Here is a 24227-nt window from a genome sequence, read left to right on the forward strand (position 1 = left end):
GGGAAGCCGGCTGCAGGATTCCCGAGAAGCTATGAGCATCTACTATGTATGGGCCGTAAATTAGGGATGAGGTCAGTGCGATGCCTTTATTATGGGCGATTTCCTTTCTTTTCTTGAAATTTGCTTTTAACTTGTTTCATCTTCTTTTCAAAACCAAAAAATCATCTGCTGACATCTATGTATAGAGCCTATAGGAATCCTAAGGACAACACAGATTTGCTTAATTAAAAAAAAACTTTTTAAAATATATGTCTTTATTAATTTGAGGAAGAGATAGGAAGGGAGAAGGATAGAGAAATAGAAACATGATGAGAGAGAGACATTGAACGGCTGCCTCCTGCACACCCACAACTGGGGATCGAGCTGACCACCTGGGCATGTGCCCTGACTAGGAATCAAACCGGGGACCTCTTGGTTCATGGGTTGATGCTCAACCACCGAGTCACGCCAGCGGGGCAAGATTTGCTTAATTTCACACAATGTGCACACATTACATGGAACACACACATGACAGGTCCTAATGTAGCTGTGTGGCTCGGGTAGCCTTGAGACGTCACATGATCTCTGTGAGTATTGGGCATCCCCTGATGGTGAGCCCGGCTGTAGTTTTGTGGATGGGTTGACACCCCCTGAGTGAAGGTGCCCTGAGTTCAATGGGAAGATAGAGAAAATGTTCTTAGTCGAAGGGGTATTCTTTGGGAAAGGTCTTTGAAATCTCCCTTTATTCAAATACTGAAGATTTCTCATCTTGTTTTAAATGGCTTAACAGTTTGCAAGGCTGACTGTTGGAAATCAATCAGTAGTGGTCTCTGTAAAACAATGTTCCTTGAACACGCAAAAATAGGACCAGAGGGGGACGGAGCTTATGTCCGGGGGTAAAAATAAAGGGCCAGACTACAAGGTTCCCGTCCCCATTCCTGTGGCCTCCCTGCCGTGGCTTTCTGAGCCGTGGCTTTCTGAGCCGTGGCTTTCTGAGTCATGGCTGAAATGGACATGCTCGGAGTTAACCTGTCAGAGACACCACCTCCTCCCTGCCCTATTGTGGCCGCCCCAGCCCTCCTGTCACCTGTCCCAGCGCTGTCAGCTGCCAGTGGGCCCCAGCGTGTGCTAGCTGTAAGTGCGGGTCTCAATACAAATCCGCGGTGGTGTAGACCAGCTGAACGGCCAAACCTCCTCCCTCTGTCTGTGCTTCTCCTCCCCTCTCTCTTTTTTTCATCCGGCTCCTTCATAGGTGCCAGCTGCCTCAGAAAAGAGCAGCTTTATGCTGTGCTTCACCTGGACACCCCCCCGCCCCCGCACTCCCCTTAGCAGTAGCTTTGGAGCCCAGTGGCCACACATGAGGGGGTGCTGTCTGGAGGAGGCAGAGTAGCTGAGAGCATGGGAATGAAGGAGCGTGTGGCTTCCTTCTCTCCTGAGCCGTCCAAGCATGGTTGGCCTGGCAAGGGCAGTGGTCCAGGCGGGGGGCCAGGCTTCTCCCAGAGGCCACCCCTGTGTAGACCATGGCTGAGGGGTCTGAGGCTGAGGACAGGGCCTGTTCAAGCAGAGCATCCTGCCCAGCTGGGGAGCAGGTGTGAACACAGGGGCCGAGGAAGGGAAGAGAAAGAAGCAGACAGATGCGAGTTTCTATGGGATAGGAAAAAAGGAGGTTCCGAGCACTGAGCAGCTCCCAGGAGTCACCCAGCAAGAGAACCCTGGCCTTGACCATGGTTCTGATATTGTCTTCCAGGAGCGGGTGCTCCTGCCTCCTCGGTACCCACCCCCCAGCAGGTGCCTCTTCTTACCAGGCAACATACCTGGAAGCTTTCACCAAATGTTCTCTTTTTTCAAACCTATTTTCTCCACTCTTGGCACCAGGACTGGCCCTGCCAGAGGTGCTAAATGGCTATCATTTCAGGGATTTCTGAGGTTCTGTCTTCTCACCTCTGCATGGCAGGGGTCAGTTTGGGGCTCGGCCTGGCTGATGTGGGAAAGAATGTTTTGAAACTCGTCTTCCCAGGGTCCCTAAGGGGAGAGCACCCACAGAGCAGCAGCTCTTCCCCCGTCACGCTGGCCCTGGACAGACAGGCTCTCTAGGCTGAAAGGTGTCGTCCCTGCCCATGGCCTCGCGCTCTGGCTTCCTCCCCGGGAAGTGTGTGCTCAGGCAACCCCGCCCTCTGCCACGGAGTTCCCAGCCAATGAGATGCTGCTCTCTTGGTTGAAGGCCAACTTAATCCTGCCACTTCTGCTGCACTTGAGTTGTTTCACAGTGAACAAGTATGCTGAGAAAGGCTGCCGGGCCCTGGTGGCTTGGTGTCTGGTGCATATGTATGTGCGTGCATGTATGCATCTGGGTGTGCATGTATGTTCTAAATGTATGCGCATGTATGTGTTGGTGTGCATTGGACTTGCATATATGTGTATGCATGTTGGCGTATGCATGTGTATGGGTGTGTGTGCATTGGGTGTGCATGCATGTGTTGGGGTGTGTATGCATGTGCGAATGTGTGCGCTGGGGTGAGCATGTGTGCGTGCATGTATGTGTTGGGGTGTGCATGTATGCACATGTGTGTATTGATGTGTGCATGCATATGTGTGTGTGCACATACCCTCACTTACGGTTAGCCATGAGGAGCCCAGTGAGCTTGACTATGGCTCAGCTCAGACCCAGGACCAGGGTCTTTCAGGGACGGCTTCATCTCAGGCCAAGTCCTTAAACTGCAGAAGCCAAAGGCCAACCCCTGGTGAAAAGTCTTGATGAGCTACTGCCTCCCTTGCACTGCCATGGGGACATTAAGCCTTCAACAGTCTGGGTTTCTGACGGCTGGCTCTTGGTTCTCTGCCTGGAAAAACAGTAGGCGAATAGTAAAACCTTAAATTCTAACATGTGTAAGTTATACATCTTATTTTCATTTTCAGCCCATGTTCCCCTCTGTACGACATCAGGAAAAAATTACCGTCTGACTTCTAATATCTCAGTGGAGCATTTATCTCCCAGCCATGATAAGTGATCTTCAATATTTTTTTCCTTTCAGATTAAGAAACAAATTCATTTAATTTTCTTTATTGAATGTGCTCAGTCTCCCCGGCCTGCCCGGTCCCCCCGCAGGGCGGTCCCCGCCTCTTCTGCGTTCGTGGCTGGGCCGATCTTCCTGTGAGTGGAGCTACTGCCACCGCCTTGCGAGAGGAGCCGGACCCCATCTGGCAGCGCCCTGCTGCTTGGGGCCTGGTGATGGTCAGTCCCCGACCACAGCAGAGCGAGGGAGGCAGCAGCCAGGCCTTCCAAAGGCCGGAGAGGTTGTGCAGCCGGGCTGGGCGGCTGTCATCTGAACCTTATCTGAACTCCTGGGTCTGAAAGCTGGCCTGGAGCGCTTGAGAGAGCTGGCTGGTCTCCCGTGTAGAAGAATCCGAGCTTCCTGCTCTGTAGACCCGCAGCTGCAGCCTCCCCTTGGCCTGGCTGCCTGTGTTGGTCCCGCTGCTGCCTAGTGGCGAGTGAAAGCTAGGACAGGGCTGGATGCCACTTGCCCTGGGCACATGGAGAGGATCCATGATGCTGCCCCGGGGTATGTGGCATGTCCTGCCAACCTGCTCTGGCCGCCAGGAGGCCACAAACTCGGATCTCCAGATGGTTGCTTATTGCTGACTGAAGCCAGGGAGAAGCCTTTTGCAAAAAAAAAAACCTCAGGGGCTAACTGGGCTACAAACTCTGAGACCAGGTTGAGTATTTGACTCTGTCGTCGCTTGTGCACCTCTACATACTTCCGCTGTGAGTGTGGTGCCAGGGCTGGGAAATGCCACAAGGCTGCAGCCTCTCTATAGCAGGTTGAAGCTCTTGGATTCTATTCCTCCTTCACCCAGCAACCAGCTCTTCCACCTGTGCATTTTGATGGGGAAGCTTAACATTAAAGACCCTGCTGTCACCTGTACTAGCTCTGTGACCCTGGCCCAGTCACCTCGCCTCTCAGTTGCCTTCACTGTAGCAAGGAGCTATTAACCCTTGCCAGGCCTATCTTGGAGGGTTATTGGGAAGTTCAAACAGAACAACGTCTGAAAAAAATGTGTTGACATTATCTGCATGCAATAGAAATAATTCGCTCAGGAAACATCTATCACTCATCCTCTGCACAAGGTTCTGTATAAAGCTGGCGATAATCTACATCAAGGTTACAGAAAGGTAATGTCACCATCTCAAGAAACTCCCTCATCCAGCAAGGGCCTAGGGCACCTGTCAAGCTAACAGAGCGTGACAGTCCTAGGACCAATGCAGACACACTGTGGGAGCCAGGTGTGGTCTGCCTGGTCACAGGGTGAAAAGTGTCAGCTGCAGGCAGGCGGGAACTGCAGTCCTGTGCTGAGAAGTCCAGACTCTAGTCTAGGGGCAGTAGGAGCTGCCAAAAGCTTTTCAGTACGGTAATTCTAGGACCAGGCTGGGATTGGAAGAAAACTCTGGTGGCAGTGTGGAGAATAGAAAAAAGGTGGCAGAGCCCGGCCGGTATGGCTCAGTGGTTGAGCGTCAACCCATGAACCCAGGAGGTCAAGGTTGGTTCAATTCCTGGTCGGGGCACAAGCCAGAGTCGCAGGCTTGATCCCAGTAGGGGGCGTGCAGGAGGCAGCCAATGGATGATTCTCATCATTAATGTTTCTCTCTCTCCCTCTCCCTTCCTCTCTGAAATCAATAAAAACATGTTTTAAAAAAAGGAGTAAGGTGGCATCAGCAGCATCCTCACCATCCTGCACCAGGTGGGGCTGGGAAATGACTCCGGTTGTCTGAGCACTTGGCCAGGGTGAGCTCCGTGCTGTGGGGACCACAGTGGCAGTGATGACTTCCCGGCCTTTGTCTCTTCTCCATCTAGGGAGTCTCCGGTAGACTGCAGCGTCAGCAAATGCAGCAAGCTGGTTGGTGGAGGCGAGTCCAATGCCATGAACTACAACAGCTACATTGACGAGAAGAATGGCCCCCCTCCTCCCAACATGACCACGAACGAGAGGAGGGTGATCGTCCCCGCAGGTACCATGGGAACCAGGCTGCTGCCTGGCATCCACGTCCTCACTCTCTGGGCGAGGAGGTGAAGGGCAGGCCTGTCCCCAGGGCATTTAAACTTTTACCTGGTGCCCTGATCTCTGTGGAAATGATGTGCTTCTCGCCTTCTTCCTCAGCTGCCTTCCAAGACCCTGTCCCCAATGTCACCAGATCCCTGATGCAGATCCCAGAAACCTGCCCTCAAACAGATCCCATCGCAGACTCAGTGTCAGTGCCTGGTCCCCTAGGGCAGTGGTCGGCAAACTCATTAGTCAATAGAGCCAAATATCAACAGTACAACGATTGAAATTTCTTTTGAGAGCCAAATTTTTTAAATGTAAACTTCTTCTAACGCCACTTCTTCAAAATAGACTCGCCCAGGCCGTGGTATTTTGTGGAAGAGCCACCCTCAAGGGGCCAAAGAGCCGCATGTGGCTCGCGAGCCGCAGTTTGCCGACCACGGCCCTAGGGTGAGGCCAGCACAGAGAGCAGGAGCCCAGGGGAGCCCCAGGCGTGCCCACCCTCCCCGTAAGGAGCAGAGTGGCTACAGAGGTCTGTCGTGCCCATTGGGCATGCGCTCCTGGCATGGCATCCGCAGGGTCCCACCTTTCCAAATTATAGCCAGCGCTTTCCGTCTCAAAATAGAAATAACTATATTTAACAAATGGAGTGCCTTACCATGTGTGCAGCAAGTTATGTCATTATGTAAAAATAGCCTATTTTTCCTAGGTATTAGTGCAGTTGGGTACAGAAAATAAAATCATTGTTCGAGCCTTCCGTGTATTGGCTGGACGCTCGGTCTCGGCTAGACCAGCAAGCTCAGCCGCCAGGTCCAAAAGGGAGACTGAAAACTGAACCGAGTGGGGTTGGTGCCAGGTAGAAGGAGCTAGAATATCCAAACCTTAAGCAACAGGAATTATAGGGCAGATATTAAGAGTCATTTGACCAAAATAACTCTACCGAAAAGGCAGAGCCCCTTCCATTTGGAAAAATACAAACGCAGTTGTGTGTGAGGCAAGGATTAGACATCTTTTTGAGGAAATCCAAAGGCAGTTGCTTCTCGGTCTAGAAGGTGTGGCTTTGTGTGGGCCTCTCCTTTGTATTCATTTTCCATGGGAAGTTGTGTCTCCCCATCTCCTGGGACTGCAGCTACACCCAGGTGTGCTGGGCCAAGTTCAAGGTGGGAGGGGTGGGGACCCGTGGCCAACGGGGATGTGTCTGTGCCCTGCAGGACCTCAAAGCTGCTCACGAGCCTTTTAAGTTTCCTTCTTCCACAAGCATGTGAGCTCACAAAGGAGGAGAAGGAGGAGCTCCGTTGATGAGCACTTTGGGGTACCGGGCACCATGGAAGTGCTTCACCCACATTGCATGACCTATGTCACTTCATGCGTGATCTCCTCCAAGACCCCAGCTAGGACTGTCTAGCTCAGGTGCATCTATCTGTCAGGTCCAAGAGAACCGTGTCTTCTCCCTTCACATCAGAAGGTGGCAGACAATGGAATTGCACTGCCGTGGGCATGGTGAGGCCTCTGTGGACTCCCCAAGGCCAGCCCAAGCCTCACCAGGCCGCTGGTGGTTTGGTATTGAACTCCCCAGCCTCGCCCGTGGCCAGCATGGGAAGGAGAGCTTGAGGACTGAAGGGTTAGGAGATCCGAGATTGCCTTAACCAAATGTGTACATTTCTGTAGACTCTTTTGGGAGGGCATAGGAAAAAGGGACAAAGACTGCCAGACTGCTTGAATGGCCCTTCAACTCTAAATTGGTGTTGAAATATTTTCAAAAAGAATATCAAAATGTCAGTCTTCAGTGGGCCAAGGTAACTATGGCAGTAAAACATCGGTGGAGGAACCTATTGCATTCACGGTGGGATTTTAAGACAAGTGTAAATGAGGACCCTAGTTAATCACTAGGTCAGGTCCAAGTTCAGATAAGAAGAAACTGGGACCAATCATCCAGGAAATACATTTGGAAGAGGTTAGCATGATCCGGAGTGGAAGATTTAGAATTCATTGGGCTCTAAAGGGAGAGCAAGAATACTATGATAGAGCCCCAAGCAAGGGAGGAAATAAATATATTAAATACATAATGTAGCATCGAATCTGAGGCCTTGCATGCTAAAAATGAGCAATTAGAAGAAGCAGAGGAGAGCAGATAAAATCATATGCTACATAATCCACCACCCCAGCCTCCTCCATTTTTCTTTAGAATTCTGAAATGGTGCAAGATTATTTTCAGTTACCAATGGTCCATGCCCAATGGTTTCTGACTTATACAATGAAGCTATAAGAAGAGCTCTGTCTTTTACTTAAAGGCAGAGAAACTCACAGGTGTGTTCAGGTAGATTTGTGAGAAGAAAAGAGAAGAGGCTTTGGGCTGGGGGGACCCACCCACCTGGACTAAATGAAGTCCTAGGGAGACTTGGATCGGAACCCCCTGCTCAGACCAGGACTTAGGTTGAGTTAAGGCCTTATCCTTTCAAGACTCCACTTCCCATCTGGAGAATGAAGATAAAAGCCACTTTGTAGGATTTTCTTGATCAGTGAAAAACAGGACACGTGGAGCAGGGGGCACACAGGAGGCACCCAGATCTGGTCTGTGGGCGCTGGGTTGTGGTATGACAGTCAGCAGCAGCCCGTGACCTATAACTCCAGACTCCCCTCTCCTCACTCTCCTCTTTCCATCCCTTCCACCTTCAGCACACATGCAGTGACCACCCCATGCAGGGGCAACTGCTGTGCACATTGCAAAGCAGACACAGCCACTTCCAGCCCAGTTTTCACTTGCAATAACCGAGGAGAAGCAGGGGACCGTGCCAGACCAGGGCAACGGCAGAAGCTCTGATTTCCATTTTTGCCCAGACTCTTAGGAGCAGGTGATGGGGTTGAAAGGTGGCACAGATACTCCTCCCAAATAAGCCTGCCAATCAAAGAGGCCCCGTAGAAGCTGTGGCTGACAGCTGACACAGTGCCCAGTCTCCCTCCTCCTCCAGGGCCTTCCTTGACACTCCACGTTTACACTAATGTCCTCCTCTTCCAGTTGCTTCAATTACCACCACCAAATCTATTGCTTAACTCTGTGCATTCCTGCCTGAATGCTTCATGTGGACAGGTCTTTCATGAGTTCAAGGGCCATGTCATTTTCTTCTTTGATGAGCATATGTAAAGTGTTTTGGACTCACTATTAATTGGTTGCCAAGGAAAAAGATGGCTTCCAGACTGTGCTAGGTGGTAAGCTCTAAGGGCCTCTATCAACAGAACCTGCTGGACTCCCCACCAGCACTCAGAGTGCACCCCCGCGTCCCCCCTTCCCCCGACACACACACTCCTGGCTGAGAAGAAGTCATGAGGGTCCTATGTGGAGGCGGCCTCAGTCCTTACATTATTATGTTCACTGAAGGGCTAAAGGTTTCTCATCTTTGCGGACTTAAATATCCTAAAAACGTTTGGGGGATGATCTGGTAGAAATTTCAGCACAGCTGTCTCCAAAAGGAGAAAGCGCAGGCTGGTCCATGTTAAGGGCTAACACCACGGGGTTTGCCATCTGCGTGCACAGATGTGTTCTCTCTGTAGCATCTGAGAGCTCGTGTTCTTCCATGAAATCAGTGTTCTCCAGAGGCAGCTGGTTTCCTTTGCCAGAGACGCTGGGCCCTGGTCGCTGGAACTGTGTTTATTTTCACTTGGATGCCACCATTTCTCAGGCAAAGGCTTCAATGGACTTCCCAGAGCTTTAAAGTGTCCTGTCAGGATGTGGAGTGAGGCATCTGAGAACCTCCCCAGCGTGCTAAGTGGTTCAGGCAGCGCCAGATGCCCTGGACCAGATGGAGTTCTGAGAGGACCATCTGGGAGGGAACCCACTTTCCCAGTGATTGGGGGCGGGGGGGCGCAGAGAAGAGGGAGAGAACGGAGAAAGAGGGAGAGTGGGGGAAAGGGAAAGGGAGATTGGAGAGGAGCGAGACAGAGAGAGAGAAGGGGAAGGAGGGAGGAAGGAAGACCGAGAGAGGCTGCCCAGGTTTGGTGAAGCCCTGGCTGACAGGCCTTGTCCTCTGCAGACCCCACACTGTGGACGCAGGAGCACGTGCGGCAGTGGCTGGAATGGGCGATAAAGGAGTACGGCCTGATGGAGATTGACACGGCCTTTTTCCAGAACATGGACGGCAAGGAACTGTGCAAAATGAACAAGGAGGACTTCCTCCGAGCCACCTCCCTCTACAACACGGAAGTGCTGTTGTCACACCTCAGTTACCTCAGGGAAAGTAAGTGCCTGTCCCTGTCTCCTTCTGGGGAGGGAGTCTTCCCCCCGACCCCCACCCCGGAGGGTGCAGCCCAGGTCCCCAGGGCTGGGGGAGACCTCTGCCTGGCCCGCTCCCAACCAGACTGGCTTCCCAGGGAGCCAACCCAGGGAAGGAAGCTGGGTCCCCTGCCGTCGGTGTACGTTGGGCAGAAGCTGTAGGAGCTGCGGGTTTGGGCCGTGAGGTTGCCAGGGTCCCGTGGGCTCCGGCAGACCCTGCGAGAGGGCTGACCCAGGCCCGGGATGGCAAGGGAAGTAAAATGAGGAATGGAGAACAAGTAGGGAGCTGTGGCCCAGGGGGTCTGCCCGAGGCTGGCCACGCACGTCCTGTGAGAACCCCTTCCCAGAAATACCTAGCCCCATAATGACAAATACACGGATGCCTGGCTCGTGTTGTCCCGAGCCATGATTTAGGGTTCCCACAGTAAATCTAGATCCACGGATTTAGGATTTAAGGATTTGAACCCATACACATTTAGTTCCTCTTATCCTTGGGGTCACTCCGGAGCCTCTTAACCCCGCCTTCAGGGCTGCCACCTACACCCCTTTCTTACTAAGCAGGGAAGGGGCAGGTGCCACAGGTCAGTGAGGCCTGTCAGCCAGGAGGAAGGCGCTTGGGAAAGGGAGAGTTTACAGAGAGAGCATGCAGTTGCCCGTCGGATTTCTCCGCGATGGGGGTTCGCTAGCACCAACAATTTGATACAAAGGTCATTTGATATGCGCTATACCCAGAATTCTTTGAGGCCCGCTAATAACCTTGGCCAGTGGTCGGCAAACTGCGGCTCTGTTGACTAATGAGTTTGCTGACCACTGCTAAGGCATTACCCTTACCCAGAAGTTTTGACTTCAGGTTAAAGACGTTAGTACATTATTAAAATGTTTTTTAAGTGTTTTTCCCTAAGGCAGTGGTCGGCAAACTCATTAGTCAACAGAGCGGCAAACCGCGGCTCGCGAGCCGCATGTGGCCTTAACTCTTCACCGGAAGTCCAGGCCAGGTGGTCTACCAATGGCCCCAAGGATGAAAGGGCTATTCTGTGGCCTAAAGGACGGTCCTGATATCGGGAGTTGACTCTACAGATAAACAGATGTGGGCTCACCCTACGAGGAAGCTTTCTCACAGCCAGCCCTGCCCGGGGACAGACTGGCCGCCTCCGCAGACAGTGTTTGCTGTCCGTGGCTGGGACAGCTGGGAATCTCGAAGGTGCTGAGGTTAGGAGGGAAAGGGTTGGATGATTCTCAAGCTCCATCAAAGCTGAGATCCTTGGACAGGGCCTCCGGCCGCCTTTCTCATCTCCTGGGCCCTGGGGTGGTCGGTTCTTCATTTGCTCTGCGCTGTCCAGCGGGTCTTCACTCTCTTGTCTTGTTCGGCAACAGTGCGCTGCGTGGACTGGGGCAACACACGCTGGCTTTCAACATTAAACATGTGAAAAGTGCCTCCGGGAGTTTCCACTGGTGCCCCCGGGCTCCTCGGTCACCCCTCTGAGGCGTCTGGCATCCAGTGGGGAGTGGGGGTGACGCCGTATATGTTACCACCAGAGCCATGACCTCATGTCTGAGTCTTGCGGCAGCAGGAGGTCAGCCCGAGGCCCAGCCATTTCCAAAAAGAAGGCAACGTTCCACCCAGTTTTTTCCAAGCTTTGGAGAACGAGCATTTTCTAACCATCCCTATTTCTCAGCACTTCGGTGTTTATAGACTTTTTAAAAAATAATGTCTTTGCACAGAACCCTGCACCAAATGATGCTAGCTAGGCAGGGCGGGGGTGGGCGTGGGCATGAGATGCAGAGACCAGCAAAGTGAAAGCACTGGCCGAGCCTGCCTGTGTGCTCCCCACATCAGTTGGCAGGAGGCCAGGGCTCACGGGCCCCTTTTCCCCCTTTGTGGGAGAAGAGATGGACCGAGGCAGCATGGGCCCAGTGATTCTGGGCTCCAGGACAGATGCCCTTGTTGGGGAAATATCCAAGCACATCCTGATTTGATATGGGGAAGGCCCATTCATGCCATGTGATCCCCTGACCCCGCTTTCTGGAAGGTCCATAAACAACCCAAATCCCTACTCAGATGCCCTGTCATAGAGGGACCCAAGCCACAGGCCCTGAAGTAAGACCAGCATCTGCTCCAGAGGGCCAGGAATGTGGTGAGCTGGCCATTGGCAGCCACTGAGCAGGCTGGCTACTGACAGAGGGCAGTTAACAGCGAGAGTGAAGGAGAGGGCAGGCTACGAAGAAGTGGTGGCCAGAGAGTGTGCTGTTTGGAGGGTACTGGTACCAGGGCAATAAGAGTGTGGTTGGTCTCTTTTTCCTTTATTTTTTAAATATATATTTTTATTGATTTCAGAGAGGAAGGGAGAAGGACAGAGAGACAGAAACATCAATGATGAGAGCGTATCATTGGTTGGCTGCCTCTTGCACACCCCACACTGCAGATCAAGCCCACAAACTGGGCATGTGCCCTGACCGGGAATCCAACTGTGACATCCAGGTTCATAGGTAGATGCTCACCCACTGAGCCACACTGGCCGGGCTCCTTCTTTATTTTGTACAAGTATGTGTGGACGTGAAGGAAGATGCCCCAAGGTCATAAAAAGAAAGTGAAGTTTCCAGAAAGGAGATTGTTAGTGGAACATGTTTCCAGAGTGGAGAGGAGATGGAACAAAGCATATATATGGTACAATGTGGAGTGAAACAGCTCAGTGGAAATGGGTCTGTGTCTTGATAGAAAAACCACAGCTGCCTGCAAAAGCCAAAACCGAAATGCCCGTATCAAGGCTCATACACGCTCGCCCAGCATAGGACTGGCATAGTCTGCAGGCCTTTTGAGGAACCTAGACTTACAGTGACCTGCTGGCCTGGAAGGCAGCTTTGATTCATGCTTCGTTTTCATTGGTGTCTACCTTCAGGCTCTCAGCCTTGGGCAAACAGGGCCAGATCCGGCTGTTCTATCCGGTTCTCTTGCTCTCCCCTCTGCTCCTTTACTTTGAATTTATATTAGTTCACACAAACACTCCATCCATGCTTTTGTTCCGGCCCTCCGGTCCAGTTTAAGAACCCATTGTGGCTTTCGAGTCAAAAAGTTTGCCCACCCGACCCTGTGGCCCCAAGTGGTGGTTGGCCTGCTACACCGCGGCAGGAGGTCACGTGGCTGGTGGCCGTCTGCTGCCTGGACGGCTGGGAACCCCCTGGTGTCCACCAGCGTGTCCTCAAATGCTGTATTGTGTTTGCAGATGGACTTCCAGCAGATGTGTCGTGCTCAGACAGGGAGGCTGGCACTTTCGGGGAAAAGGCCGGGCCACTGAGCAGGGGCAGGAGGAAGGGATGCTGGTGCCTGGTGCTGGGTCACCTGTCCTGTTGAGGAGGGCACGGTGCTGAAACGTCTGCACTTGGGCAAGAAGTGGAAGGAAAAGAGTTGAGCGCCTCCGCACAGAAGGAGGAAGTGTTGTGGGCTAAGGAGTCAGCAGAGACTCAGACCTGAACTGCGGGTCAGGAGCTCCCAACCAGCTGTGCTTCCTCGCAGTCTGACCTTCCCAGACTTTCTTAGCGAAAGGGAACCTTAGACTTAGAGGATACGAAGCCCTGGCATCACATTCAAAAAGGCGCTTGAGTAGTCTTTCTGATTGTCTGGGAGGGAAGCTTTAAAAGAAAGCACTAGCCGAAAACCGGTTTGGCTCAGTGGATAGAGCGTCGGCCTGCGGACTGAAGGGTCCCGGGTTCGATTCCGGTCAAGGGCATGTACCTTGGTTGCGGGCATATCCCCAGTGGGGAGTGTGCAGGAGGCAGCTGATCGATGTTTCTCTCTCATCGATGTTTCTAGCTCTCTATCCCTCTCCCTTCCTCTCTGTAAAATATCAATAAAATATATTTAAAAAAAAAAAAAAAAAAAAAAAAAGAAAGCACTAAAGCCCGGCCGGCATGGCTCAGTGGTTGAGCGTCAACCTATAAACCAGGAGATCACGGTTCGATTCCCGGTCAGGGCACATGCCCGGGTTGCGGGCTCGATTCCCCATGTGGGGTGTGCAGGAGGCAGCCGATCTATGATTCTCTCTCATCACTGATGTTTCTATCTGTTTCTCCCTCTCCCTTCCTCTCTGAAATCAATACAAATATATATTTTTAAAAAATAAATAAAAGGAAGCATCAAATTTTAAATTAATTGTCCAGGGTGGAGAATAAATAGCAATACCAAGCCCCTCCACACCCTGTCTGATAGCCCAGCACGCTCGCATTTACCCGGCCTGACTGCAGGTGCCTGTCCTTCAGGCCTGGGCTGGTAGGCTGTTCCCCACAGAGTGGCCACACCCTGGTCCCGCTGTGACACTGCCCACACTTGAGTGGGAGGTGGATGGTGGTCTGGGGAGGATGCACAGAGCACTTGGGATCATTCCGGACCTCCTGGGGACACTAGGGCTCAGGTGTGCACCTCCCCAGGTGTCATTCACTAGTGTACGTGGACAGGACGCCCCCTTGTGGACACCACACAGACTATTTATAATCCCCATTTTAAAGCAAAGGCAACTGAGGTTCAGAAATTGGCTCAAAGGCAGATAGATGGCCAGTGGAGAGCAGCTGTTATCTGAGACCCAGGCCTCTTAAGTCCTGGTCTGAGGCCGCGCCCACAGCCCCCCCCTCTGCATGGAGATAGGGCTCACGCTAACCTGCCCTCCATCATCTTCCCTTCTCTGTGTTGGAATCAGCCTCCTCCATTGGGCCTTCCATGTAGAGAGCCAGACCACTTTCCCCACAGCTTGTTCTGTTTTTATTTGTCCCAAGAGATAAATGCTTTCCGAAAACTTGCCTGTGGCCTCCTGGAATGAGGCAGATTAAGCCAAACCCTTCACCACACTAACCGTGTCCTTCTCTCCTCCCCGCGGCGCCCACTCGGGACCTGACCGGCAGCCCCACGGTATCTCTATGGGCACAGCCCGTTTGGCAGGGACCTTATTTACAGCCGTGGCTGCGGGAAATGAGATTGGGCGGGACCTCAAAGGAAGTGAGAGCGGTCCCCAGCTGGCAGTTCAGAAGTGGGGCCACTGGGGGGAGTTTGGGGTTTCTGGGAGCCCAAAAGGTCCTGGGTGGGGTGCCATGGGCAGAAGAGAGAGACTTTTTTTCATTTTATAAAAAGTTGGGTTTCATTTTATAAAAAGGTATAACTGGGTCTGGCCTGTGAAAATTTTTAAGAAACTGTTTTTATTTATTTTTTAAATATATTTTTATTGATTTCACAGAGGAAGGGAGAAGGAGAGAGATAGAAGCATCAATGATGAGAGAGAATCACTGATCGGCTGCCTCCTGCACACCCCACATCAGGGATCGAGCAGGAAACTCAGGCATGTGCCCCGACGTGGTTCATAGGTCGACGCTCAACCACTGAGCCACTACCGCCGGGCTAAGAAGCTGTGTTTTTCAATAGTAGCAGCACAAGAGATGAAATATGTTGTGTGACAGGGAGGCCACAGCGTGGGTATCTGTCTTGATTCTCATTTTTAATTTAAAGTTAATGGAAAACACATTTTGCGTCTTGGGGCATTCCCACCGGCAGCTCAGACAGTCGGGCAAAGGTGATGGGCCCAGGCCATTAAGCTGGTGAAGTATTATCCCTTGCAGGCCCGGGTCTGACCAGGAAAGAACAGGGTCCCCACAGAACAAAAGGCCAGGTTTCCCTGGACTCCGTTGTCAGCGGGGCCCTCCTTCCCTCTGCCCTTCGCCCTCCCCACCCAAGCCATTGACATGGTGCAGAGAAAAGGGAGACCTGGATTCAATAGGCTGACTGCGCGAGGCAGGAGACAAAGGCTTTGGCACTGGGACCCCGTTGTCGCTGCTGCTCCAGGTGTCCCCGATGAAGAGCCCCTGGGGTGGGGGCAGTGCAGAGCTGAAGAAAGCCCCATTGTCGGGCTCTGCCCCACACCTGCAAAGCGCCACTCTGCTCATTCCCATCTTCGTTCAGGTCCCAGATACTGGCTCCAGGATGGATCCCAAGTGGACATTGATTTTTGTGCTTCTGTTGTCACACTGGGAAGGCCATTCCATTCTCAACAGCAGCCACTTCATGCTTCTCAGGGCTCCCACTAAATAGATAGACACACACGCCTGTATGCACACACTCATACAAGACAAAGAAGCACGCCAACAATTGTTGTCATTGAAGTGAAATGTACGGAGGGGTGCAGAACTCATGAATGTGCCATTCAAGGGATTATCACAAAGTGAATCCACGTGCTCATTTAAATGTCCCCAGGTCAAAGAATAGATGAGAAGCCCCCCTGTGCCTTCTCTCCATCATCACCCCATTCTCCCCAAAGGTTAGCACTGTGCTGACTTCCAACCCCATTTGTGAGTGGTGTGTTTCTTCATTTCAGCCTGCAGGGTCTGCTGGACCTGAATGGGGTTCCTGCCTCCCGGGCTTTCTGGCTGTGTGATCCTGGCCAAGTTACTTGACTTCTCTGAATGTTGGTTTCCTCAGCAGTGAAAGGGGGGTCACGTGATACTGGCTTTATGCGGCTGGGGTAAGGGTTAAGGGAGAGAACAGAGAGAAAGCCCCTGCCACAATGAGCGTTTGATGACTTGGCTGCCTTCCCCCACATCTCAGCCCATTTACTCTGAGGAGGGGGGAGCTCAGTGGACATTAGCTTCACGCAGAAGGAACCTCAAAGCAGGAGAAAGAAACCCAAAGTGACAGAGCTGGAGGCCAGGCTCCGGGAAGGACCTCCTCCCATAGGAACAAGTTCCCTTAACACAAGAGTGTGCTGTGCCACCCTCCATAGCCGGAGGAGTGAATAAGGATGGAGAAGGGAAGGGGGTGCTGGTCCCTGGGGTGGGGGCAGATGCCCGAAAGCGGCCCCTCCCCCGGGAAGGTAGCCTCTCCTTCTAGGAGTGAAACTTGACCCGGGAACAGTCTTGAGGGCAAAACCCTTTCCCTAGGTCACCGTGAAAGATGTATTTCATGCGAGCTTTGCGGAGGTCAAAGGATCCTTTCTCTTGGCTTTCTGGGAGTTTCCTGTGGAATTCACGTGTGCCCAAACCAGGACTTTCACCCCGGGGGGAAATTTAATAAATGTGGTTTATCTAAGCTTCGTGCTCTTAGCTAAATCTGCACTAATGACTCAGGCAGCTTGCTCCTCTGAGACCATCATTTTTCTTTATTTGCTCCAGCCGTGAGGTTTCAGCCTTGGGGGTGGCGGGGAGCCGGGGGGACGGGAATGTCGGGGACAGAGAGGCAGACATTCTTGGTCTCACTCCTGAGACGTTTTCTGATTCCCCTGGAACGTTTGGGTCCATGTCTTCACCCCCTTCCAGGCGTGAGGGATTATTCCTTCTTGCAGGAGATCCCATTCGTAACTCTGATTCCAGAGGCCAGGATCGTGCTCCACAAGCCTTTGATAACGGCTTTATTGTATGTAATCGTGGTGTCTGTGGGAAAAGGGATACACAAACAGCAATGATGATAGTTAGCATCGATTGAACACTTATTATGAGCCAAGGACTTTTGGAGCAATTTATATGTATCATCTTATTCAGTCCTCACAACACCACACTAGGTGTTATGTTAGCCCATTTTATAAATGGGGAGCCCATGGCTTAGAGAGATGAGCTACACTGATGGGTCACAAGGCTACTAAGTGGTAAGAGGGGCTTTAATTTTATTTTATTAAAATACTAGAGGGTGGTGCACGAATTTGTGCACGGGTGGGGTACCTTGGCCAGGCTGGCGATCGGGGCCAATCGGGGCCGGCCAGTGGGGAGGGACCACGGGAGGGTGGCTATGGGAGCACACTGATCATCAGGGGGCAGCTGCTGCATTGAGCGTCTGCCCCCTGGTGGTCAGTACGCATCATAGCTACAGGCTGGTCGTCCAGTCGTCTGGTCATAATGGTCCCGTAGGCTTTTATATAGAGAGATATTTTTATTGATTTCAGAGAGCGGATTGAGCCCATGACTGAGGCATATTCCCTTGATCGGAATCAAACCCAGGACCCTTCAGTCTGCAGGCTGACACTCTGTCCACTGAGCCAAACTGACGAGGGCATGAGGGAGGGGGCTCTAATTTTAAAGTCTGATTTGCATAACAACTATATTAAGATGAGGTTGCCCCAGCCTCACGTGGTCCCTAATATTTCTGAGAAAGAAATAACCAAAGGCACCTGGTTCTTGGATGTTGCATGTGTGTGTGCCCGTCTTCTTTCTAAGCCGGTGACCACATGGCCACACTCTGTCACTGAGCAGGCTCAATCCCACCTCCGCCCTCCTCTTTCTTGTCTGAAAGGATTTCAGAGCCAGAAAGAAGCCGCCCAGGTCAGGAGTCAGAGGTTCTAGGCAGATGGATGATTTTTCGAAAACTCTCTCCCTCGGCATCTGGCTGGGAAGGGCACACATTTTCTGGGCGGCACGCAACCAAACGCCCACAGCTGGGTGAGGCAGCAGCTCCACTCGCCTCCCTGCCCTGGCTGGAGACTAAAAATAGGAGTGTCTGCCAACCTGGTCCCTGCCCGGAGCCCTGGCACCCAAGCCAGGCCGCTCGGCCCAGGGAGAGGGAGGGCTGTGGTGGAAGACTTGTTCCGCCTCCAGCACCTATGTCGAGCTTTCGTGTCCCCCATGAAAGCAGATTCCAGCCCCTCTGGGGAGCGCCTTAGTTTCCCCAGGAGAATCTCCAGGAGACTCACACACACACACACACACACACAAAAGCCGACATTTTACAAGATAAAACTCTTGAATGTGCTTGAATCTAAGGAACAAGACCGGTTTTAGGAAAGAAGGGATAACAAAAACTATCATGCCTTTATTTTTTATCCTTACCCAAGGTCATGCTTATTGATTGAGAGAGAGAGAGAGAGAGGGAAACATCGACGCCAGAGGAACATCCATTGGTTGCTTCCCATATGTGCCCTGACCGGGGATCGAACCCACAACCTAGCTGCATGCCCTGAAAAGAATCGAACCCACAACCTTTTCATCGTATGGGATGACATTCCAACAACGGAGCCACCCAGCCAGGGCAAAAGCTATCATGCCTTTAAAATGCCTGCACTAGTGCCCAATACCGACGAGGTCCCCGTTAAAGTTTCATTCTAAAGATTGTATGTCAGCCCTCAGGGATGACAGAAAATCCAAGGTATTATGCCTCGCGTTTAGTTGTTGTCTCCTCTTAGACGTATGCAAAAGGAGGCAATGTTACTATTGGGAGAGCGGCCGCCCCAGCCCCTCCTCATCCCCCCACCCCTCCAGCACAGTGACTGAGCATCTGAGCGCCTGGCCCAGCAGCAAAGGGACCTGCACAGAAACCCAGAGGCCATCGGAGCAGGAAGCACTGCACAGATCTCTCCTCCAGGGCCTGGAAGGCCCGCAACTCTGGCCCGTGTACAAAACAAAACAAACACAAAGAAGAATGTGCGGCCGCGACTGTGCCTCAGGCCTGCAGAGCCTGGACTGTCGGCCGGCCTCTAAGCGTGCCAGCCCCGGCTGCAATTCAACCCCGTCATTTTGCTGATGAGAAATCACGGTCTAGACATATAAAGCTGCTTACGGGGTGTGAGGGGCAGAACCGGGACAGGCCCTGGTGTTCTGATTCCCCGTCCCGTGTTCCTGCCATGACGTGGCGTGGCCCCGAGGAGCTCTGAAGCATGAAGGCTGCTGGGAGGGCGTGGGGGCGTCCCACCAGCAAGCGTTCTGTCCTAACCCACTCTGACCCTAACCCAAGAAGCCATGACAGTCCCCAGGATGGATCCCAGTGACTTTTTCTTTCTCCCAAGGACTCATCGGTCCCCTGTCCCATTTCTCTGTCTCTGTCCCTCCCACTCCCTTCGCGTGTCACCTCCTACTCTTCATCGCAGGACAGAGTCTGGGTTCTAACCTGCTTTCCTTTTGCCTTTCAGGTTCACTGTTGGCCTATAACACCCCCTCCCACACAGACCAGTCCCCACGGCTGAGTGTCAAAGAAGGTGAGTCTGTTCCCTCGCGGACCTAGAATTTTCCTCGGTGCAGGCGGGGCACGGTTCCATGCTGCTGAGATGGGTGGGGGTCTCAGGTCTGTGCACGGCTCTCTGGTTCCACACAGCTTTCTCTCCCACATGAGACAAGACGCCAGAGCTTATCCCGCTTGTGCCACTGGTTGAAAAAAAAAAAAAACACCAGAAGCTTTTAAAATGTCGTGTAATAATATCATAAAGATATGATTCCAAGTTGTGACTCCACGAGAGAAAATGTTTGGTCATCGAATGAAATGGATATCGCTCGCTTTCCAAGCTGAAAAATTGGGTTTTCCCTGTTGGAGATAATGAAATAAAGATTTTGGGGATTCTTGCAATGCTACATTTCAAAGTTTTTAGAACAAATTTTAGCAATTCCAAAGTGGTGATTTGAGGATTTAGTCTAGTTGGTTTGGTTTGGTTTGGTTAAGAGAGAAAGAAAACAGACTCAGCAAACAATGTTTGCCAGTGACAATTTTAGCGAAGATTACAATAGCATTTCTCAACGTCTTTATTTCTGAAACCATATGGTAAAGGTTTATTGCTCCAGATACTGTGTTAGATTCTAGGCATGTAAACAAGTGAATAGAATGATCTGAGGGAGGAAAAAAAAAAAAACGTGAATGAGAAAAATCCACCCAAGGCAAAAGAAAAATTTCTTGGAGGAGGGGACTCTTGTGTGGGAGCTTGAAGAATGAATGGGAGCATGGCAGACATTCTCTCTACCTTCTCTCTCCTTCACTGCTTTTTCTTTAACGCACACCTGCCATTATACAGAATGAAGGCAGAAGCTTTTAGTGTTGGTTGCATTTAAAGTAGCACGGTATCATGTTCCAGAGAAACATAATGTCCTTCAAATGGAAGAAACTTCGAGACCGTTTGGTTCAGAATCCTCATGGGTTATGGAGGAAACAGAGACCCAAACGGCCTGGGGGTCTTGGCCAAGGCCACACCTTTGATCACATAGGAATTTGTGTTTCCTCTTAATAATCAAATGATGGCAAAAAATTTAGTGGAGAAAATACACAACATGATGCACCTGATTGTAAACTTCTGTGGTTTTCATTTGCTTCTTTCTCCCTTACCCCAACCTGGGCCGGTCTTATTTATGCTACTGTTTTCCTTCCCAAATCAGATTTATTTAATTTTGCCATGCAAGCTAAATTATATAGTCTCATTCTGCAGTCCAAGCCACATTTTCCTTGATGGCCTATTTAATACCATGTTGATGATCTCAATAAGAGAGAGCATGTAGCTCAGCTGGCTTGGTTCAGTGGATTGAGCATCGTCCCAGGCACCATAGAGGTTGCTGGTTCGATGCCTGGTCAGGGCATAAGCCCGGCTTGTGGGCTCCATCCCTGGTAGAGGGAGGGCAGGAGGCAGCCGATTTATGTTTCTCTATCCCCGATGTTTCTAAATTCTCTCCCTCTCCCTTCCGCTCTCTAAAAAAAATCAATAAAAACATATGTTTTAAAAAGGAGAGAAAATGTATTAGAGTAACACCCTGGCTTGGCGGTCAGGGCACTTTCGGCTTACTTTGGGGAAATCCCTTCATCCCCTGAGCCTTAGTTTCCCATCATGTGAAGGGGCTGAACAAAGTCAGTTCCAGTCAAGCCCAGACTCTCCAGCTGTGGCTCCTTAGGCATGACTTGGGGCCACAGAATGAGGGCTCTGCCTCCATTCAGAGCCACTCTGCTTCCATCTGTTTCAATTACGGAACTTCCTCTCACTTGCAGATAGGCACCCACTTCTTGGAAGGAGGGAAGGAAAGAAGAGAAAGAGAGAGGAAGGAAGGCCTGGAGGGAGAGGAAGAAGGGGAGGGAAGCGGGGGAGAGAAAGAGGGGTGGAGAAAGGAAGGGAATAAGGAGATCCCAGAAAGTTCCTCCAGCCCCACAGGCTGAGGCTAATGAGACTCTGGGTTTAACTACAGATTTTGGTTTGGAAGCCAGTTTGTCTGAGTTGAACTGTATTAATAGCCAACACATTGCTCCCCCAGGGGTCTTAGCTTTCAGCCCTCCCCCCTACCTGCGCATCGCGTTCCCTGGCCCTTTTGTGTGCAGGGAGTACATCTGTAAGGCCACCGGGCTCATTCAGGCATCGCAGGAGCAGCTCACTAGCTGGCCAGCAACCCTCCCCTGACATGAATTAGCGGCAGCATCCCGGCGAGTGCACGCTGTGCTGCCAGATCTCATTCAGGTGCTGCCGGGCACTTATCTCCTAGCATTGGCCCTGGCCTCCTGAGACGATTAGGGCTGCGCTTTGCAGGTGCATCTTTTGTCCCCAGTAACGCTTCCCACTTGAGCTGTCTTGCTGTGGTGTCGCCTCCCCCTTGTGAGGTGGTCTGAATCTGTCTGAGCAGCCATCAGCCACAAAACAAAGTGCATTAGCAAGACAAAGCTAATCAGGCCTCTCTATCCGCCCAATTCAATCGCCTCCCCACCTCCTCTCTTTTGCCTTTCTCTAATCCCTACCTTTATTTCTTAAAATATCAAATGGGAAAATAAAGAGAACATACACTGCAGTCCTGGCTCCATCGCCTTCAAATGAAGACACACACAGAGCCCCCAAACAAACCGAGAGTCCCTCTGAAGCACCAGCTGTGTGTGTGTGCGTGTGTGTGTGTGTGTGTGTGTGTGTATGTGTATACGCACACACGCGCTTCACACAGGGCAGGTGCTGGCACCGGGCACAAAGGAAAGACGTTCAGGAGGTGATGTCTATTAATGCTTCTTCAATGCTCTTATCAAAGTAGAATGCCTTTCGACTTGCACATGGCCCAATCACCCCCCGCCCCCAGCTTGTCTCTTGAAAATGGTTGCACGCTCTAAAGGTTATTTATGCCCACGAAGTAAGACTAGTTTTTAACATTTAATTTATAGCGGCCTGGAAGCCCCTTTATGAAATAGTCTCTGGTCATAGAGGGGACCCAACTAGAACAGTTGTTCTTTCTACCGATCATTATCGGGGCTCATGCACTTGAGTCATACAGAATGGAAGCATTCATTGCCCATTTGCAAGAGCAGCCACCACTGTCATCTGTGTAGAATTCGTGATGCTTCAGACACATTCACGTGCTGTACTTCTGCTCTTGAGCCCGGCAGCATCCCTGGGAGGTAGATGTGGTTCTCTCCATTTTGCAGACGGAAAAAGTGAGGCTGGGCGATGTTAAATTGCTCGCTGAAGGGCACCCAGTGACTCGACAGCAGAGCAGGACTCAAACCCACATTGTGGGATTCACCATCCCTTGCTGCAGACCGTCTCCCTGACAGACAGCCTGTCCCCTCTGGCTGACTTTCCACGGAAACAAGACCTGGCCTAAGTGTAGTTTGGGTGGAGATTTTAAGTCCCCTCATTATTTTTCTCTGTCCCTGCAGTTTTCCCACCTTCACCCCCACCTGCATCCCTTTTCTACCTTCTTTCCCCAAAGATGAATTCATACGCACCCCCCACTTGGCACTATGTCCTGGTCCTCACTACACAGAGAACCACCTGGTGAGCTTTTTTAAAATACTGATGCCGTAGGACAAATACTGTGTGACTCCACTCCTATGAGGTACCTTGGCCAGGCAGACAGAAAGTAGAATGGTGGTTCCAAGGCCTGGGGAAGGGGGAGGAGGAATGGCGAGTTCTTGTTTAATGGGACAGTTTCAGGGTGGAAAGATGAAAAGTTCTGATCGTTATGCTTCCACAACATGAATGCACCGAATGCCACTGAAACATAGACTGAAAAATGGCCAAAAATGGTAAATTCTTTGTATGTTTTACAACAATAAAAATGCAAAAAAAAAAATTAGATACTGGTGCTCAGATCCCAAACATGGTCAGTTAATTCAGAATCTCTAGGAGGGATATGTGGGCACTGAAATTTTTCTTAAAGCTCCAGCCTTACTCTGTAGCTTGTAGCCCAAATCAAGAAGCCCTGCCATAGAGTGCAGACACATGCTAGAAAGAGGAAAGCAAGACCGTCTCAGAGCCGCACTCTGGGCAGAAGACCTTGACCTTTTGTGGCCCCAAATCGACCTAAAGAAGGAAGAGCAGGGCTGGTTGGTGTACTAATGCAGGTGCAGGTTGAGTGATAGGACCGCCTAGTCCGGGTTTGTCATTGATGATGTTATAATCATCAGTGATTTGACAGCTTCACATCAGTGCATCATTCATATCTCAGGGATTTCTTCCTTATATGCCCTCATCATATGTATCTATAGGGTAGATAGTTGGGCCTAGCTGGCGTGGCTCAGTGGTTGAGCGTTGACCTATGAACCAGTAGGTCATGATTCAGTTCCCGGTTATGGCACATGCCTGGGTTGCGGGCTCAATCCCCAGTGTGGGGTGTGCAGGAGGCAGCTGATCAATGATTCTCTCTCATCATCGATGTTTCTAACGCTCTCACCCTCTCTCTTCCTCTCTGAAATCAATAAAAATCAAACAAAAAACCCCCGAATAGATAGGTGGTAACTTGAATTTACAAGGAGGACACAGGTTCTAGAAACTCAGTGGCCTTTCCAGGGACATGCATGTCCCGCAGCCAGGACCACTGACTCCCGTGCCCTCAGCTGGACACGCAGCCTGTGAGAGCCAGCGGGTCTGTCCTTTGCCTGCACAACCCTCACTTCCTCGGGGTCCGGCTGGATCTGTTTCAATGCCTCTGACTCCCCCAAAGGCAGAGGAGACTGAGCTCCCTGTTTATGAACTCCTGGAACGCACAAACCCCCCATGGCCCGTGGAGCCCAAGCGTCTAGCCGCAGCCCGGGAAGCCAGTTAGGACCTGTGCCGAGTGCAGAACCACTTCTCCACGGGGCACACTGTCTGCCTCGGAGCCCCCTCGCCAGCTGGGCCGCGGCTGATGGAGAAAACAGTTGTGTGCTGGCAGGTCAAGGGTGGGAAAGGGGGCAGGAGACACTCCTTTCTGCGTCCTTTATGGCAAAATGCCTGACAGGCCTCAAGACCATACTCTGGAGAGCCCTTAGTCTCTTGAGGAGGTTTCCAGG

General features: G+C 51.5%; 1 protein-coding gene across 3 annotated transcripts in view; it reads left to right on the top strand.

The window, feature by feature from the left end:
* The window catches only part of FLI1 (Fli-1 proto-oncogene, ETS transcription factor), a 129644-nt gene that overhangs the window by 77645 nt on the left and 27772 nt on the right, over positions 1–24227 (top strand). For all 3 annotated transcript variants that reach the window (XM_080650359.1, XM_080650358.1, XM_080650360.1), the window contains 3 exons: positions 4830–4984; positions 9045–9248; positions 19147–19212. In XM_080650359.1, the coding sequence (XP_080506485.1) occupies positions 4830–4984; positions 9045–9248; positions 19147–19212 (425 nt within the window). The remainder of the gene's footprint in view (positions 1–4829; positions 4985–9044; positions 9249–19146; positions 19213–24227) is intronic.

This window comes from Plecotus auritus, assembly GCF_963455305.1.
Source record: "Plecotus auritus genome assembly, chromosome: 13".
Taxonomy (NCBI): domain Eukaryota; kingdom Metazoa; phylum Chordata; class Mammalia; order Chiroptera; family Vespertilionidae; genus Plecotus; species Plecotus auritus.